Source organism: Ctenocephalides felis, unplaced genomic scaffold, assembly GCF_003426905.1.
Source record: "Ctenocephalides felis isolate EL2017-DRISC unplaced genomic scaffold, ASM342690v1 CF-g0.4_SCAFFOLD_01604, whole genome shotgun sequence".
Taxonomy (NCBI): Eukaryota; Metazoa; Arthropoda; class Insecta; order Siphonaptera; family Pulicidae; genus Ctenocephalides; species Ctenocephalides felis.
In genome coordinates, this window is record NW_020537758.1 from 16,649,927 (window position 1) to 16,671,230 (window position 21,304).

Genomic DNA, 21,304 nt, shown 5'->3' on the forward strand with positions numbered 1-21,304 from the left:
AACTGCTAATCCGTTGAGTAAATTAAATAATACAATTGCAATCAGGAAAACAAATAATACAAATATGATATGACTTGTGACTGGATATATTCCAAAATTGATAGAACTGGCATCGAACTCTCCAGTTAACATAACTATAGTCTTGAATAAAGCCATTGCCGGATGTAAAAAGAAATTTTGTTCTTCACCATCTTTTTCTCTTGATTTTATTGTCTTGGGGTTTTCGGGGCTTCGGTTGAATTTGTATCAACATTTTCTGGATCTTCTCTAAAAAGAGTGTAAAAAACTCAAAGCAAAAGCTATGATTAAAATCGAATTAAGAACTAAAAATTTAAGAAAATTCCATGAAACCGTTCGTAGCATCACGACATTAGTGGAGAATGTTGGTAATTGACCTATAAGTAAAATTAGTTCAGCCGCTGATAAAAGTATGGCTATTGCCGACAATTGTTGTCTGCTTGCTTCTGATGTTATATTGCAAAATAAAACAGCTGATGTTACACCGATAATGCAAGTTCTAAATAATTTTCAAAAGCTGTAAAATATCTTTGGGTGAAATGATAATTTGGAAAGCTTCACGTATAATTAGCAACATTAAACCTAAAATTGTAAGAAGCCATAAACATTGTGAGAAGTTATGTACATTTGGGTCCTCATTTTCCCTACCGTAACCTATAAGAATAAATAATATCAAGAACGTGCAAAATAGCGAATATAAAGTAAGATTTGTACGAAAATACAACGTAGTCGGTGCCATTTTAAGTACAAAAACTCGAAATCACAGGGTGCTTTAAAAGTCTTCTTAATTCTTCATGCTCACTCATATACAATATCGCGCTCATTTCTTCAGCGAAACGCGCCGGTTCCTTCTGCTCCTCCTCTTGCATCATAAGGGACACAGAGTTATTATCATTTCGACTGCCTAGTGCCGTATTTTTTGTAGGTGGAACTAGACAATCATAATGAATGGTTACTGTGAACGTATCTTCACTAGGTCTATGACCATTTGTTTCTATACATTGATCAAAATATCGCTCCAATGTATCTGCAGAAACATCTGCGATACTTGGATCCCCAAGGCGATTTCGACTACCTATAAAGGCACCCGCTGATAGTAACTTCATAACAGTTTCATCATCACGATTTCGTCCCGCGTAATGCAAAGCTGTACTACCTTTTATATCTTTTCCGTTAATATCAATTTCACTTCTATTTATAAGCATGTCTCGGCATTGCCGATAATCGCAATCTGGTCGACCAGGTTCGCGCCCTATTTCTTTGACAACTTCTTGTAACAATGGTCCACGTAATGTGCAAAGTTTATTATTCATTAAGAGCTTCAAAGTTTTATAATCGCCATTTCGGCATGCCAACAATGCAGGCGATGCTGTATTTCCTGGATCGCATAAATCAGGATCAGCTCCTGCATCTAATAGCCGACGTATTACTTCGTGTAAACCTATAGAATTGCGGCTTGTAGTAATGTTTCTTATATTACTTGCATTAACTAAAGCTCGTCTATCCTTTTCTGTTCCGCTCAGAGCTAGAAGAATTCTAAAATGGTTAGGAAAGATGTCTCATCGTGTCTGTGTAAATCTTGCCATAGTAATTCTATATCTGGTGTTCTTGGAGTTGTTTCATTTGGTAGATAGTCTAATAAATGAGGGAAAGCTTCTATGATAGCTTGTCTTCCGGTTTTTCCTAATGCATTTGGTCTTCCATCTAGTTGCAGCATTTCTGGTTCGTGATTAAGAAGAATTTTGGCGATGCTTTCTTGGCCTTGTCTCGCTGCATCGTGAATGGCAGTATTTCCTTTGTTATCCTGAAAAAATATACAAAATTATCCTATCATATAAATATATAAAACCTTTTAGACTATTAAATTTTCCTTACCGCTATTGATGGATCAATTCCAGCTCGTAACAACTCTTGTATAATTTCTTCGTACACACTCAAAGCATATTGTGTATTTTCAGTAGTTTCGTTCAAACATTTCATTGCAAAAGATATAAGACCTTTGGTCCTGCTTTTACGCCTGTGTCAAGTTTAGGATGCCTCAACAGCAATTTGATTGTGTCTAAATCTTTCGATTCTACAGCAAAATGTATTGGGAATTTTTTGTGATGTTCATTCATCAGATTTATATCTAAATCATCTCTGGATTGAAGCAGTGCTTCAAGAATTTGAGACCGTCCTTCAGAGCAAATAATGTCCAAAATCGATTTGTATTGTTGTGTATCATATTGCTGATTTATGTTATCGATTCGTTGTAAGTGAATTCTGAAAGACGACACATTGTTGCTTCGGATAGAATCCAGGATTTCGTCTCGCCGTCGACATATACTGTCTCGGGTTTTCAATTCGTAATTGTTCTGCATTCTGCTAAAAATTAATAATAAAATTAATAAATTATATAAAGAATTTTTTCAGTATTGATTACATTTTTCTCCTGATTTTTAATAGGTACTTAGATGATATATATATATATTAAGGCATTACTCCTGAAAATATGAAACAATTATGCACTAGGTATTACATAATTTTGATTGTTTAAAATATATTCAGTGAAACTAAAACCATTTAATTAATATAATTTTGAGATTTAAATACTCAAATCTGAAGTAATATACATTCTTAAGTATGTGCACTCAGGTTACCCTAAAATATAATTAAAACAAGCATTATTTTAGATATTTTAAAGTATTAACTTCTTGGAAAGTGCCAGTTTGAAAAATAATTATTTTGCAATTGAGAATGACAGTACATGTAATTACAATATTTTTATCTTGAAAGCTTTTCATGCTTTAATGTTTGAATACTTTGCTGGATAATCTTTCTCGGAATATAAAATGCAATACGTTGCTGTTTTGAAACACGAGATTAAAAACTCAATGCATTTTTCTTCTAACTCATGGCTTTTATTTGCTTCGATAGTGATTAATGATATTTATCAGAACATGGGTTTTTGTATAAAATTTATTATCTTACTTTTGTTTGATTGCAACTAAATTCATTAACCATTTTGGTTTATCTATATTATTAAATATATCATTTAATTTCTTGCTGAAAATACCAAGTAATACTAAACATATGTGGCTGTTGTCTTTGTTTTATGTCCATCAATTTCAATAAAATGGTCTTGCATTCTTAAAGCTGCTATAATATTTATGATCTATTTTATTATGCTCTTCAAACAAAATAAATTCGTTGGCTTGATTACCAAGATTACCATGATTTATCTATTTTTTATATTCCCTTCTATGTAGTATACAAAACTGTGACCAATAGTACGATAATACGGATTTAGGAAAATTACATATATTTTTCTGAATACCATAAATTTTTTTAACTTTTTCAACTGTGGCGTTTCTTTTTGCCAATTTTGTCTATTATTTGAATACGAATTTAAAACTAGAAATGAATTGAATTCTAAAAGCTCTTTATAAAGTCACTGCAAAAGTGTATATAATTCAGAAATCGCTTTGTAATAATCTACGGTGGCGTGTGTCATTGGTTTTCAGTTCCATAAGTGCTTTTCTTTGCATTATTAATAATGCTTTGTCGTATAAACAGTCGATATAATAACAGTACAAAACTTCGATTCATTATTTATGTGTGAAGTGGCAAGGTGGATTTGATTATAATTTTTGTGTTCACCATAGAAAACAATAATCAATTGTTTATATTGCTTATTAAAACAATTGTAGCTTTACTATCAAGTGCATTATTATTTTGATCAGAACTTTTGTATATTCATCAGAAGTTTGTAATAATTTAGCAATCTGAATTTCTAAGAAAATGTACATATCTACATTTTGATTCTGAGGAAACTGGTTTCCCTTGTTTATTTCGTCGTCGATTCCTCGACCAGTTTTATAGCGGTAATAATAAGCATGCCACACTCAGTGTGGAAGTATTTACATATTATTTATTTTCTTGATAAGCAATTTTATTGCATTCTTTATACGCACTACCCTAAATTATGTGTAAATTAATGCGTGTGTGAATCAGATTTTTAGTTTGTACAACGCCAAACTCTGATCCACCTAGATAATTGTATTTTTCACGCGAGGAAAAAATCGATAAACGGTCCAATTTTATTGTTCAATTTTAATAATAGTGTACAACTTATTTTCTAAGAACAGCAAAGTCGTTCAATGTCCACTTTTATAACTTTTTAGCTGAAAACTAGTTAATTTCCTTAACACCCCTATGACAACCTGTCCATTTTTCTATTATTCATTTGAATTTTTAATTTAATTTACAATCAGCTTACATATCCTTACGATGTTTAACTAATTAGCAATAACAATTAGCGATTATTTTGTGTTTTTGTTATGTATACAAAAGCTCAGAGCAATTAATTGCTGATAACATATTGTTTTCTCAATGTTTCTTCCAAGTCTAATTAATTTCTCTTACTAATCTTATCATCCATGTATGTTTTTAGAATTACTAATTAATGTATGTTTTAAAACATATTGTTTATTATTATCCCTATCATTCTACATTATTTTTATCTCATACAATTCTGTATGTATAAGTTACAATAAGTAAGTGCCATTTTATTTGGATTTATTATTTATTTTCCATTTTTTAGTTAAATTCATTCAAGTTCAAGCAAAGCTTTTTTCTACAGAAAACTATTTTCTACTCTATATTTCAGATAGAATATTTTTACTTTTGCTTACAATATCTATATTGTAGATCTAATAACATTTAAAAGATTTTGTAAAGATAACAGTTGAGCATTTTTTGGTTAAAAAGTCTTATAAAATCGGATTATTATATATAAAATAAATAATGTCAAATATATTATTTTTATCAGATATAGGTAGTTGTGTTTTTAGTAAGTTTTATTTTACAAATTGACGATTGACGATTTGTAATTTCGGCAAATACACAGACCTTTATCTATGTATTTTCCGATTGGAATCTTCAAAACAAAAACTTCGCCTTTGGGTTAACAATGATGTTTTGTATCAACATTCATTAAGTTTGTACCAAAGTGCATATGAAAAATGACTTTATTATGTTTCGTGTTATTTGACAAATAAACGAATAAAACTCTCTCTATATTTGGTATTCAGAAATTACCGTTACCTACGATTTTTGATGAGTGATATCCGCTTTTTTACAAGACTTCTTTAATTCTACACATGTTGGAAAAAAACTTGCGTATCAACATAATACATTCACATACATCTCATATTGCATTGATTTAATGTCATCATCCATAAATAACTCGAAGATATAAGAAAAGTATTGTTTTAATTTCGATTTGATTAGCTGGTTGAATTGTAATTGGTTTAATTAATGGTTTTGTTAGAGTTCCCATACGTAATTATTTTGCTCTGTCCTAAATTTCGTTGTTACACTGAACAACTAATAATGGTGATTTTTTTTTAAATCCTTGCATTATTATGAATCGCTAAATAATAACTCATAACTAGCTGTAAGTGGAATTCTGTCTTCAGGCAATTATGGCATCGTGCCTTAAGGCAAATTGCTGAAACTTCCCGTACCGTAACGAAATGTTCGAGGAATATTGAATGTTTTCAAATAGATTATTATAAATATTGTAACATTGTCTAATATTTATAAGAATTATATAAACTAAATTGCAGAGTTGAAATTATTTGTAAAGTATATTAGAACTATAGTCAGAATTAAAAATGAAATCTGAAATATTTTCGATATAAAAAACTACAAAAAAAAAAAAAAAAAAAAAAAAAAAAAAAAAAAATGGAACAAAATTTTTTTTTTCAAAATCAATTATTTTGTTAAGACAAGCAGAAAGTTCTTTGAATCAATTGAATCGGACGCTTAGTTCTCTCAAAAACTGCCATTTTTTGTACATTTAGCTCTGTATCTCCGAAATGGCTGGGCCTGCCTTTGCGAAAAACTAATAACCCTTCTCCCAATCATTACTAATTGAATGTTTTTTAGATCATTCAAATCGGATGCTCCGTTCACTCAAAAACTCGATTTCTATTTTCTGCACTCTTTGCTCCGTATCTCCGAAACGGCTGGACCTGCCTTCGCCAAAAACTAATCAGCTCTTTTCCCTATCAATAGGAATCGAATGTTTTTTAAACCATTCAAATCGGTTGATCCGTACGCCCGAAAACGTGGACGAAAATTTGTATCCATACATACATACACACACACACACACACACACACATCCATTTTTTCTGAAGTATGCCAAAATGTTCAGAAACCTTCAAAACGTCGAGAAATGTAAAAATTTTCAATTCCGATTTTCGGCCCATTACAATAACTTACCCTACGGGAAGTTAATAATCAATCCGTCTGTATTGTTCAATGCAACACACAATTGCATTATTGAAATTGTTAACGTTTATGTTGTAAATAATCGAAAAATGATCTTTTATTGCATAATACATAGAAATAGAAAAATAAACAAAAGCCGTCATCAGCAATTACAGAAATTTTAATAATAAAATATATCAAATAGAGATAGGCCAATTGATAGCCTTTTAAAAAAGTATTACTACAGGACACTTAAGTTCTGATTACTGTTCAAACAAATAAAACAAGGCTTAATCAGAAATTATCGTACCTTTTTATATTGCACTGCGATAATCCCTGGGTAGAACTTTTAAACAAATTTTTGTTTAGTTTAACATTCATTTTTTTTATTCCATGAAGCGATTATTGCACAAAGAAATCTCAGTTATATTACCAAGGTTATGTATATTATTTTCATAACGTTCTTCATTGATTATGACAAATTGAAATTTTGAAACTTGATTGTTGAATTATCTATTTCAAGAAATACGATTGGAGGACACAGGTCATTCTTATAACATTAATAAATGCTGTCTTAATTTTTAATATATTTTTTCAAATAAATTATGCATATTTTGATTAAAATGTGTTTCTGTTTAGCTAAAAAAGTTGAACTTGGAGAAAAATCTAAATAATGATCACTTCTCCATATTTTCAAGACTTCTCCCGTATTGTAGCTTACATCGCAAAGTTCAAGATACGATAATACTATAATAAAGCTTTTGTGTGCCCCCCATAGCAATTTTATCATATTTTAGTGTCGGATTCCCCATGATTACTATTATATGGAGTGTGCGAAATAAATTTTCCGCTTCACTTGTGATACCAGTTGCTCTCGGGCGTATTTTTGCTTTTCAAAATGCAATTGGGGGACAGCTATAATTGAAATTCCACTCGGTAAATAATAAAGGAACTTAATTAAATGAGTTGATTGATTTGTGCAGAGAAAATGCTATTTAAATAGAGTGTTAAACATTTAAAAAAAAAACAACAAAAAAATATGCAACTTTTATATAATACGTATTAAATATCGATATTTTGATCAATAAGTCAAGCTTTAGGTATTTCTATAATATTGATTGCATATTTGCATATGCATATTGCATATTACCTATATTGCATTATCGAGAAGTCAGAAAATACAAATCATCTATTTTTCTTTGCATTAAGAATATTGCTCAGAATGGGCCTGCACTTTTATTCATGATTAAAAATATTGTGCAACTTTACTTTTTATATATTAGTTCATATCTTTGAAATCAATTTCAACCAGTCGCTTAATTTCGTTTATTGAGTTTTTTTTATCATTGAAGGTATTATACCAAATTTCACAAAATTTGAGAACTGTGATGTACCATTATTTATTTAAATAACTTTTAAAAATAAAAATATGTTTTTATATGTTATATCTAAAGTCTGCATGTAATTTGCTGGTACACTCGGAGAATATTTAAATTTTGAAAATATTAGCTTATTTTATTTGTTTAGAGTTTTGTAATTTGAACCTTAAGTTTGTTTTACAAACGTTGTTAATCTATTTGCTCCTGGTTGATAATACATAACTAGCTGTAAGTGGAATTCTGTCTTAAGGCAATTAAGGCATCGTGCCTTGAGGCAAATTGCTGGAACTTCCCGTACCAAAAATTATTATTTTTTTAAAAACGATTAACATTTTTGAAAAAAAAAATTACTTTGAAAAAATAAGATTTTGAGAAACTATAAATTGGACAAAAAATTACTATTTTTTGAAAAAAATTTTTTTTTTTAAAAAATTTTTTTTTTAATTTTTTTTTTTTTTTTTTTTTTTTTGAAAATTTTTTTTTTTTTATTTTGACATATTGTGGAAGATCTGAACTTTCTTTTCAAATCAATCGTACTGCTTTAACTGCATAAAGACGAAATATCAAACCGCGTAAGCGCCGCGTCGACGTCTAACGCGTAAACATTGGTACGGAACCCATAGGAATGTAAACCAAAATTATACTTATTGTTAAAATCTCTATAAAATATCTGATAATTTGATGTGCATATGTCTAATAATCATTTTTGACCGCCAAATGGCTCATTTTTTTACTTTTTCCTCCATATCTCCGAAACCGCTAGACCTACCTTTATGAAAATTTTATCGATTCTTCATCTTGTCAATACAAGTGAAATGTTTTTTGAATTATTCAAATCGGACGCTCCGTTCTCTCAAAAACTGAGTTACCGTTTTCGGCACTTTTTGCCCCGTATCTTCGGAACGGCTAGACCTGCCTTCGCCAAAAACTAATCAGCACGTCTCCTTATCAATACGAATCGAATGTTTTTTGAATTATTCAAATCGGTTGACCCATGTTCCCGAAATCGTCGACGAAAATTTGTATCCGCACATACATACACACACGTACATACATACATACATACACACACACATACACACACACACACACACACACACACACATACATCCATTTTTTCTAAGGTATGCCAAAATGTTCAGAAACCTCTGAAACGTAAAGATATATAAAAATTTTCATTTTCGATTTTTTTGCGATTACTATAACTTACCCTACGGGAAGTTAATTAGTAGTACAAATTAATATGCGCTTATTAATCTGATATTTATAAATTTATATAGTATATAACATGGAATTTTTATGTATTCAACTAACATTAATTTAATCTTTTTGTTTCTACATTGCAATGTTATCTGTGCATTCCTCAAGTCTCAGATTACTTATGCGTTTTAATGCCAGTATAGTAATTTTTGTGCAATCAAATTCATTTGGAATTTGTAGCAGTCGTAAAATACATAAAAAAATTAAATTCATCTATAAGTTCTATATGTATTATATTCTATATTATCTTATCATTTTCAATAATAATATTGTAAGGATTTATATTAATGAAAATTTCTTTGGACTAACGAAAGAGTTTTTCCCGATTGGCTAGAAACAAGCCCGCCTTCATTCTAGATTTATTAAGATAAAACATATGCTATATTAAGATGAATATTACATTAAATTTTGCAAGAACTTCTGCTCATACATATGATTTCCTACATATAATTTTGGGTACTATACAAGTAAACCCATCCACAACTTTCTATTTAATAGTTTTGCCTCAATCCTCAATTTTACAAAATAGTAATTCAATACCCATAAACTTTGTTCAATTGTTCACATTGTATTTTTTACTTTTACAAAGCTATCAATTCGTCTATTATTTCTACTAGTCTGCACATGTGTTGTTCAGTAATTTGATCTTCTAAATAAAAACGTTAACCTCTTTCTCCGCGGTCATTGTGAATGTTAATTGATCTGAACCCATTCATATGATTATTTTATCCAATCGCTAACAAAAAAACATCTTCTCACGTATCGAAGGAAACTGTCCGCCATTGTGGAAAATTGAGTACGGAAAACACATTTTGTGAACAAACATACAAGAAACATAATCTGGCGATAAAATAATGAAATTTATACATTTATTTTGCGAAATAGTCAATTTGGGTTTTTCTTTAGAAAAACAAAGACAACAGAGCTTTTGAAGAAGCCCTTGTGATGGAAAATTCTTCGCAAATTGCGTTTTCCACACGAACATAAGGATATTAAGTATAATCTGATATGCAAAGAATAGAATTTATGAATTTATTCTGCAAAATAGTCAATTCTCTTTATTGCCTTAAAAAAATAGAGCCCTTGAATCGAAACAGGTTTTTCAAGTTTGAACATAGTAATTAATTTTAAACTATCTATGAATTTATTACATCAAAAAGTATATTTTCTCGAATCAAATTTGTCAAAATTTAGAACAAAATCAGCATTTGAGATTATCGATTTTTCACGAACTTGAATTTGGCATTATTCGACATCCGAAACTGCGCAAAATCCTTTATATGAAAATGATAGGCCTATATGTTTTTCACAATAATTTCCATGCTTTAGAACAAATATTTATATAAATTTGGATAAGATTTGAACACAATTTTAGCTTGAAACAAACTTTTTGCCACATGTGATTACAACAAACTTGGGAACTGAACTTGATGATAATTCTGGATAACTAAACTAAAATTTTGTGGTACACATAAACTAATAGAACAGATTTTGATACATGGTATCCGGTTAAACAATTCACTTTAACACTTATAATAACAATTTGACACTATTGAAACGAAACCTTGACTCGACACTCACATAAATTCAATCCGGCTGGATCAGGTGCAACAATAAAATCTAGTATTCACTCATCACTTTTGCTGGGTGTTTTGCAGATTGCACAAATGCAAAGGAAACAAAATTCTGTTTCGATTTGATTTTGTGTTTTTTTTCCTATAAAAAACTGATTTTTTTCCAATGGGAGCTCAAAATTACGGATGTTACGTAGAGCGACTACCGCGTAAAACTGTGACCATGATTTCAGCCGCGCTCTAAGGCAAAGCTTCGGGCCAGCGCAATGCAAGAACGGTAGGGGACTCGGTTGTTGCTTGCCATTTTCATAAATATTAGATGAAAACAATGCAAATGCGAGGATAATGAACAATTTCAAGCTTTATGATAGAGGATCATTTTAAATAAAGAGGGGTTTTGATATTGCTATAACTAACATCAGTGGTTCCCAAGATAAATATAACAGACTGTATGATTATATTGATTGTTTTTACTTCAGCTTGGGGGGCGTCCATTAATCACGTGATCGATGATTTGAGGATTTTTGGTGATACGTGGTGATATTCAAAATTACGCCCTCCTCCTCCACCAAACATCACGTGTATTTTTAGTTTTGAGAAAAATTCTAAAATTTTTGAATTTTTTTTTTTTGAAAATGTTTGGTTTTTTTAAATTCAGGTAAAAAATAAATACACGTGATATTTCACTATACCCCTCAATCTCCCACATAATATTTTGTGATTTTTATTACCCCCCCCCCTCCCTTTAAAAACCTCACGTGATTGATGGACGCCCTTTGTTTGTTATGTCATTTAGGGTCCATCATCAAGTAATCACATACAGCTTGCCATCAATCATATTTGGGGGTTGAATTGACAATTCAGGGCGTGATTTCGAAATAAAAAATTGAAAAACCATGATTTATTTATTTATTATTTATGATTTGATATTTGAGTTGATGCACAAGTCACAATTTTCATGGTCTCTGTCTAAAGCCTATTTTCTAAATTTGTCTCAGTGCACTTGCGACAGTAACCTACATCTAAACACTGCAAATTTATTTAGAAACATCTTTAAATAGTACATATAACTACCCAGTAAACCACAAAACGTAATGAAAACGTTAATAGAACGTAACAGATTATACGTAAAACATAACGGTTACGTAACCTAAGAGGCACACAGACGTATCTATTTCCGCCTCAAAAACGTAACGGCCTGTTTAGTTACGCGAAAACATAACGGTTTCGTTTATGTAACGTTTCCAAATTGCGCGAAAACGTAACGGTTTCGTTTTTGTTAGGTTTCTAAATTACTAAATTAACGTGTAGGTGTCTTTGATGTAACTTAAAAATTTAATAAAATTTCCTGTAAATATAGAAACCATTTTTTATATTAATTTTATTTCATATTATAATTAAGAATTTACAAAATTTACATAACATATACTTAAAATTACAAAACTACAGAATATAAATTTGGATTTTAAAAATTTGATTAATCTAAAACAAAAAATAACAATTCTAACAAATTTCTATTTAACAGGATGGAATTAAATGTTTTATTTTGATTATAAAATTTTAACCATTGAAAATAAGTCTTGTGTAAAATTCTTGGCAACCTTTGTTTATCAAATTGAAACCATTTCACTGCTTTCTGTTTGTAAATGTATCTAAAACAGAACCAAACAGGTTAGAAACAATTTCTACAAATTGTTTATTGATAATATTGATTTAAATTTTGTGTAACATTACCTCTAAAAATATTCATTATTTTCAAGTTATTGACAGCTAGGCAGTCCTTTCAACAATACCAAAAACATATTAATTCTTCATCGAATTACACTTTAGACAATAAAGAAGATTTTAGTCTCTGAATTTTTAAATATATTTTTGCTGAAGTAAAAACAATAGAAGGTTATGATTTGGAAATATTGTGATTATTATTATAAATTGTAACAATACTTCTAATTACCTCTATTTACTTTCATTATTTATTAAGAACAAAGTGCAGCTAATTCCTTTATGAACGTATTGCTCAAATATTGTCTTAATTGTTTCTTGTCAGTTCAGCCAAATTTCATCCACCGACTTTTAAATCATATTTTTGCTAAAACTAAATCATAAAAAATTAATACTAAATCATCTAATCATCTCTAACTATCATAATGGGGTATACCAATTCCATGACACATGACACGAGTGTCATCATTTAATGCTGTAAAAAATTTTATTCTTCTTCAAATCATTTTTTCGTGATGATGGTGGATTATTATTTTATATTCTAACTTTGCATTCATATTCTTTATTTGAGCAAATATCTTTATTATGTTCTGAGTCATTATATTTCTTCAATTGAAAACCATTGTATTAGTTTTTATTCCTGTTTAGCCGAACTATATTATTGTTACTGAAGGGGCTACAAATATTAAATTTGTATTTGTATATCTCATTTTTACTAACCTTTTGACTCAACATTGCAATAATCATTGAGGTTATGATTTTTTTGTAGAATTTAATTATTATTTGATAAACATACATTTGATGAAAACATCTACAAATAACAAAATACGCGAATAGAATTTCCATTAAGGTCCAACTATATACTGAAAAAAAAAATCATTATTATAATAATATATAAATTAAAATAATTTACACATGTTTTATATTTATACTTACCTTGATCGATTCCATTTTAAACATTTTAACTGCACACTGCATAACTAATACGTTCTACATTAATCATATAAAATATTAATCATATAAATAATGATTAAATAAATGCTTCAAAAGAATGAAATAATTTGCTTGTCAAAAGATCTTCAATATGAAGCGTCCATTAGAGCCATTAGTCATAGACAGAAAAGTAAAATATATAGAGTCACGAATAACTTTCAATTGTATTTTCGTGCATAGAGTCTCGCATACATAAAAGAGTAGAACACGTAACCTATCTTTTTGACAGTTTTGTGAAACAGCTGTACCACACCGTCCATTTTGTATGTTAAACTTACAAAACACTGTAACTGAACGGTTACGTTATGAAGAAAACCATGCATTAACGTTTAAAGGTTACAATTAAACGTAACATTTACGTTTTATTAACGTAACCATAAAATACATAACAACGTTTCTTCTGTGCTACGTTACTTTAACTTTATGTTACGTTTGTGGTTTACTGGGTATATATTGAAAGGAGTGCCAAAGAGTGCATTCAAATGTTTGAACTTGTACCGTGAAATAGCATTTAGTAAACATATTCTTGTAAAAACTGTATATTATTGTATTAAATATATAGATTTTAAATTTCATAAATAAAACATTTTGAAACATTTACTTCAGGCAAATATATTACTTCATTTTTAGTTTTATTTTTAATTTCATTGCATTGATATCGCCTTTTGATAATATAAGAGTATTACTTATGTTTATTCAATTATTTCCACATACACAATATGAGTAACTTAGTTTAAACTACTTATCATATTTATTGGTTGATCAATATATTTGCCCATATTCTACACATATCTAATAAAGTTTTTAAATTAAATTTATATAATCTTTTTCTGAAATTTAAAAATTTTCCAAACATTAAACAAATAATGACATGTATGTAGAAAAGCGATACAAAAACCACATAGTGATAAATATTAAATTATTTATAAATTTTTGTTTATACTTTTTTGATTAGTATTATGCATTATGAATTGCTATGGTATTTTATCATGCCTTAGCGTTGTTGATAAAATGGCTTTAGAACTTATAATTACAAATAATATTTCAAACAAATTATCCAGTGTTCAATTATAATGCTAATTTAAAGATATTCTTCGGTTTAACTAGTGATAATTTAACCTAGCAACTTGTCTATTTAGTTAAAATCATATCAATTGGTAAAGATATTTTTTACCACTGTTGATTTTCTCTACATGCCTACATTCATATTGACAATTGTCAAGTATTAGTACACAATGTATGGTCTAATATATCTCATACAATTGCATTCGTTTTACTCGTATTGTACAGAGTCTGATGACTGTTGATGTAATTAAGCACGAGAGCCCAAATGAATGCTTTATTGTGTGTATTTACTATGGGTTTTACACTTGCGTTTTGTTCCGTATATTGCATTTGCTTTCTAGGTTTAACCAGATAGGTTCTCTATCTTTTGTAGTGAATCATGAATGTTTACTCACATTGGTCTAATTTATTTAAAAGTGCTGATTCAGTTTACAAAAAAAATATTTTGTCGATTAGGAGATAAACAAAAAATCATTGATGAAGTAAAAGTTACTATAGTGGTGAAAGTTTGAATTCTTATCAAACCTTTTACATACACTTCATGTTCAGTTTTTGTTATTACTTCAATGATGTTGATGTAAATTCTTATTATTTAATACTTTAACATGACAAGTACTATATAGATTTTTTTCTCATAATTAATAATTTTATCATAAATTCCGAGTTGTTTGAAGTTTCCCATAAACTCTCAATTTTTTATGCAGATCATTATTAAACTAGATGCAGTTCAATTTTATTATTAGACAAATTTTTAAAGCTTTGAATTATTTGTTGCACATAATCGCACACAATCTTATAAAATTCCTGTATTAATCTTATGTGAAAAATCTAATTTAATAATAGTCGGTCTTAGAATCCAATCAGAATACCATACCTCATATGAATCGCAGCGCTCATTCTTATATTTTACTAATAATTTATATTTGGAAAGTACCACAATACAATTGTTTATGCCATACTCATGTCGTGTATGAAATATATATTATTTATTCAGGGCCTGTATGTATTATCCAAATGACAGACATGCACATCCAAATCAGGAGTGATTGTTCTGTTTCAACATTGTTTTGTCGTGCCGTGTATGAGATATATTCGCCAGCGTTTATAAACGAAAGCTTGGTATATTTTACTCATCGAAAACAATAATAATAAAAATTAATAATGTTTTTATTCAAGCGACTATTGTCTTTCAGTAGTTGAAGGTAAAACTTCAACAACATCTGCCCATGACTTTTTGTTGACTATAAACAATGAAATATTGAATTTGAATATTTTTATGTATAATATAAAACAAAAACAAAAACAGAAACAAAAACAAAAACAAAAACAAAACAATAATAAACAAAACAAAAGTAAAGAAAAGAATTTTTTTACAAAAGTGGGTAATTTGCACCTTAGTCTGGTGCTAGCTTTCCGAGAACGCTTTGCTGGTTAAATTGTTTGAATGAACGTTATTTCTACTTTTGTGACTGAAAATTTAGAAAATATACTGATGACAAGTATATCTATTATTTTTGAGTAAAAAGATATGCTTTGCGATTTCCTGTTCAAATTGTTATATTTAGAACCGTATTTAGTGTTTATTAAACCAAGAGTTTTTTTTACGTAGAGTAGATCTTTTTGAAGAGTCCTCAAAGGAGCTTCCGTGTTTTTATTAAATTGTACTTCCTCGCTCTTGGGTTATTTTGCTATAAATAATACATATGTTTATATTCAAATTTTGAGTAAATTTACAATCAGCCGACACTCTATTAGTTGTGAGGATGATAAAACAGAATATTACGTCATTTCCCGTGGGCAGTTACTGCACTCGCCTTTCGCCTCAGGCAAACAGTGGACTAAATCATGACATGATGACCCTCCAGTTAATAATTGATAAATGCCAATATTCTTGGTTCAAAAATCACTATTATTTAATATATGCATTTTTATGCACTTTTCCTTAAATTTCCATGCATGTTATTAAAATATTTGTAGCAGTATATATAAAAGAATGGTCATATTTGTGGTACAGTATTCTCATCTATAAAAATGAACTACCAACTTCAGCTGTTTTTTTTAAAAAAAAGATTACTTACTAATTTTAACACCTGTCCTGAACTGAACAACGAGTAAAACTGTAGGATTAAAAAAATTACTATAGGTGTTTAAGTAATGCAAACCTTGATCAAAGATTAGTGAGCTAATTTCATATAAGAATATATCAACTTTAAAATGATCATCTACTGTATGAAGTTCATTTTACTATGTAGTTTTTCTCCAAGTATTCTAATTTTGTTTAATACCATAATTTTTTAATAATACAATAATTAGTAGTATTTTGTTAATTTTCATATAATTGTTTTGATTTGGGGACAGGGATAATGACCGCGGTTATTATCTATATTGCATATGATGTTTTATCAAAATTACTGCTCGGATTGCATCATTATATATCTAAGCAGTTTATTATAAGCAATTAGTTTACTTTTTGATTCATAAACGTCGTATAAATAGATGAAACGAACGGCTTATATAAATATTCTTGAACTGTACTTCACGGACCTGCTTTTCGTTAAGGAGTTCGGTAAATATTTAGTCTTGTGTTGAAATTTCGGCAGCAAAGCGGTCGCAGTCAAATATAAAATGCTAATTCTATTTATCTAGTCAATCACATTGGCGACATTATATGAAATTTACTTAGAAAAACATAATGCACTTATAAATTTAAAAAAAATATATATAACCAAAAATTTAAATTTAATTTTATTCATTTAAAGGGCTTTAAAGCTAATATCACAAATTTATTATTTTTCTCTTTATGATTTTATACATTGCACTTTAGTTTATATATGCATTCTTGAATGTGGGAATTCCAATTCAACTGGGAATGCCCAAGAAGGGAATGCAATAATTTTAGAATGATGAATCTAATAGGAATCCTTCGTGTGTGTGATAACCGGCTTTACAATTGATGGTTGTGTCTTTAGATTGGGTTTCTGGTTTCTACAATTTCCTTTTTGCTGATTCATAATGGAAATACTGTAAATTTTATATCATGGTGATTATGTTTCTCTAAATAGGAAATTGCGATGTCAAATAATTGACTTCTCGAAGGAGAAGTTTATGTTTTCATCAAAAAATTCGATTCGCTAATTTTATGTTTTCTCGACGTTTCAAGCCATTCTGAATCGAATGAGACCAAATTTGGAAAAAGTATGTGTGTGTGTATGTGAATAGATTTTTTGCTGTAAATCGACGTTTTCTCAAAAACGGCTGGTCTGATTTCATAAATCTAAAAGCCATTCGATGTATCTCGATAAGCACTATCATTTGCCATTTTTGCGCTACGATCTGCCGAGCCGTTTCTTAGATTTAAAATTAGACCTTTCTAAATTAGACGATTTACTTGGTATAACGATAGAGTACTTGGTCTTAATGAACATACTAAACCATTAAAGTCCTACGGAAACTGGTTCAGTTATAAAAATTGTTGATTTTTGAAAAATTGATTTTAGAGAATATTCCGAGTTAACGTGTTTGTTCTTTTCCATACTTTAATCACTCATAAATTAATTAATTTTTTATTGATTAAGTCGATTATTTACACATATCGGGAAGTTCATGTAACTTGCCACAAGGCAAAATACCAATACCAACTAGTTATTTTATTTTGTTATAAGTTTGATAAAATATTCATGATATTTACTAGCAACTTATAGAAAGTGCACTTACATGCGTGTATTAGTTTTTAAAATAAAAATAGTCTTTTTCAGCATTGCCGCTTCTAATGAAAAATCATCAGTATAAGAGAAATTTTAATAATTAATTATAACAAATATAGTTCAATTGCTGGGTTCTTTTATAAATAAAGTATTTTAAATAAGTAGATCATAGGAGTCTAAAGTTTTGATTGCTGTTCCAGAGAAAAAACCACATTCTCATTAGTACTTACAATTAGTTCTAAAAGACTTCAGGAAGTTTTTGTCAATATTGAGAACAAATTTTATATTATAATATTTCTTTTTATATTTTATATATGTTGTTTTTCCATTATTTCACTTTGTTTGCCTTTTACTTACTTTTTCTTTCATTTTTTCGTTCACTTACCAAGCACCCTTGATATACAGAATCATTCAAAGGTATAAATTTTTTCGGCATCATTATGGGAGAAAAATGCACCCTCTTTTTTGATAGAGGAGTTGCAGATGGGTTTTTCATGCATCTCGGGATTTCGTTGGATCAGGTTTACTTTACATTGTAATGATATATGACTCTCTAAGGAGTGAAAGGAAGGAATATCGTGCGTGATCAGAAAATTGATGAATTGCCTTATAGTATGTATCATGTCGATTGAAGTAATTTTTTTATTAGCCTTTTTTACTTCAAATTTAAATGCAAACCACTTGAATGATAATTTGAATAAAACCACTTGATATTATTAAAAAAAAATCCACATTTATATGAAATAGGTAATGAATAGGTATGTATGATATATACCAGATGTTCTTTACAATATAATTTTATATAACGCAAATTTCTGAATACCGGGTATTTAACCAATTTTAATTCTATTATACAATTCTCAGGTATTTTAATTTTTAAAATTATTTGATTTCCAGGTAATCAACGTGGATGATCTTCTAGCATGCCATGAAGATTTCGTAGAAGCAACTTTAAAGAATTGTATGATCACAGACACGGCGCTTTTGAGGATTATTTCTCGATTGTGTGCAGTTTGCATCGAGTTTTGCGATTTTATGCAGGTAATAATAATAACTTATTTATTCGATTTTAAATTTGATTGATTACCTGAAAAAAATCTCTATAATGGGATGGTAAAATGATTCAGAACTTTTAGACTTTGATAAATTGAAAACCAATTTTACAAAATCTTACTTATAATTAGATACAATATTCTAGTACCCAATTGGTCATGATAGAATTATTCAAAAAAAAAAAAATATACTTGAGATTTTATAATGAAACATAATATGAACTGGCAATATTTTGTATATTGCTAAATATTTTTTATTTCAATCAACATAGTTTACTCTATTATTTGGCTCAAATAATCTTAAAAATGTCACAATATACCGTAGATTTTTTGAGCCTAATAATAAAATAATATTAATTAATTAATATTATTTGAAGAATATTTGATAGATCATTGTCATCATATGACATAATCACAAAAATACATTACCAAAGAGTACTTCACGCTTTTCTGAGTAAATAGATGTGAGATCATTTTATGCAATTTCATTAGCACTTCTAATATAATTAGAAGCTTAAATATTTAATTACTTATTAGAACATACATTGACAATAATGGTCGATGTTTTTTTAGTCTATAAATATCTTTTTACTCTACTTCAATTTTAAATGTAGTATTACAAATAATATTAAATATTTTTCAAACAATAGCATTATACTGGGTATATATATATTAGGGTGGTCCTTAATATGGACATTTTGGAATTTCTTTGTTACAAGGCCTCAATTGTTTCCAAATTGATAAAAAAAAATCTCTAATAGTTTTAGCTCCTAATATTAACTTTTAGATAGTGCGCAATTCAATCAAAGTTTTGTATGGAATTAGCATGGCAAAAAATTCAAAAAATTTAAAATGTTTTCACATATAACTTAGCGAACAAATAAATGAGTTTTATTGAAAATTCGACGCTCTACAAAACAAAATATAAGAAACCTGTTTTGCAGAGCGTGAAATGACACGAATTGCCACTTTTAATTCACTTGTCGCTAATAAGTTATACCTAAAAAACATTTTTAAAATTTTCAAAATTTTTCCCATGCTAATTCCATACGAAATTTTGATTGAATTGCGCACTATCTAAAAATTAATATTAAAATCTAAACTTTTAGAGATTTTTTTTATCAATTAGGAAGTATTTTGGGCCCCTGGGAGCAAGAAAATTCAAAGATGTCCATATTAAGGACCACCCTAATATACATCTACAATTTATATTATAAATCACTTTCATCCAATATGCCAAATTATATTTTTATTTTTATAAATTTTAAAGGAGCAATGTGCTTACGTTGCTTTATGTACATCAAGCATTTTGGTCACAATTTTGCAGCTATATTAATTATATAAAATATTATATTTATATTTTGTATTTTATGAGGCACTTTTGCGTTCCCAGGTAAGTTTTGAATGTAGACTGATATTTTAATAATTTTTCTACCGAAATGATTACTATATGAGGTTTGTACCTTATACCTTACCATTTACATGGTGGTGCCGATTTTGAACGATTTTCGAATTTTTTTTACTTTTCGTGGATATGGATGTGTAAACGATTTTGTGTCTATTATTTCGATATGGGGTTGATTTAATAATGATGCAGGAAATGCGCCAGTATTATGTGGATGCAGAATTGACTTCAATGTTGACCACCTCTGTTTGCTCGATGTCCGACAGTATCACCGACAATTCAATGTGCTCCTCTACAGGGTACTTTAGTACCCTAAATAAGGTATCCGTAGCACGGATAGGAGCATATGCACGAGATTTTTTTTTGTTATAGCCAAAATTACCTGGACTAATAAAAATGAAAAAATTAAATACTACCTAGTACCCAGAAAATGATTCATAATTGTAATAATAATTTCCTATTTGTTATTACTCGTATGGGTAATTATTTCGACGAAATTTGAAATTTTGAAAAATATATTTTTTATAAGTTAATATAATTATTTGCATTGTATCAAAGACTGTCTGATAAATTCTGCTTATTAAAAAAATCATTTTTTATAGTCTGGGTGATAATCTCGCTCGTCACGTGCTGGCTTGAAAAATGCACGGTTGTCATTTTGTCGCTAATTTTTATCATTTTTTTTGATTTTGCAGATATCTGGATGTTGTTTTAATTTTGATTAACATGCACATTTTTGTCATAATTTATATAATTAATTCACCATTAAAAAATTCATTTGGCTTGTTTTCAGCTTTGTTTTTTTCACTTAACCATATTATACACTTCTATCGTTTAATTTCGAGTCAAGAATAGATATGAGAAATTTATTGAAA

The 21,304-nt window shown here is 28.8% G+C and overlaps 1 protein-coding gene, 1 long non-coding RNA gene and 1 pseudogene across 2 annotated transcripts in view; 1 reads left to right on the plus strand and 2 right to left on the minus strand.

Moving 5' to 3' along the window:
• Positions 1–1,998, minus strand: LOC113373426 (annotated as a pseudogene).
• Positions 1,999–12,065: 10,067 nt separating this feature from the next.
• On the minus strand, positions 12,066–13,419 carry LOC113373130. The gene is made up of 5 exons (XR_003366864.1): positions 13,147–13,419; positions 12,647–13,073; positions 12,443–12,583; positions 12,223–12,363; positions 12,066–12,140 (listed from the first exon to the last, which is right to left on the minus strand). It is a non-coding gene; the product is annotated as an uncharacterized LOC113373130 (long non-coding RNA).
• Positions 13,420–18,593: 5,174 nt separating this feature from the next.
• LOC113373427 (gamma-tubulin complex component 2 homolog) overlaps positions 18,594–21,304 on the plus strand; it is a 15,995-nt gene continuing 13,284 nt past the window's right edge. The window contains exons 1-2 of the mRNA XM_026613722.1: positions 18,594–18,605; positions 18,870–19,013. Of these exons, the coding sequence (XP_026469507.1) occupies positions 18,594–18,605; positions 18,870–19,013 (156 nt within the window). The remainder of the gene's footprint in view (positions 18,606–18,869; positions 19,014–21,304) is intronic.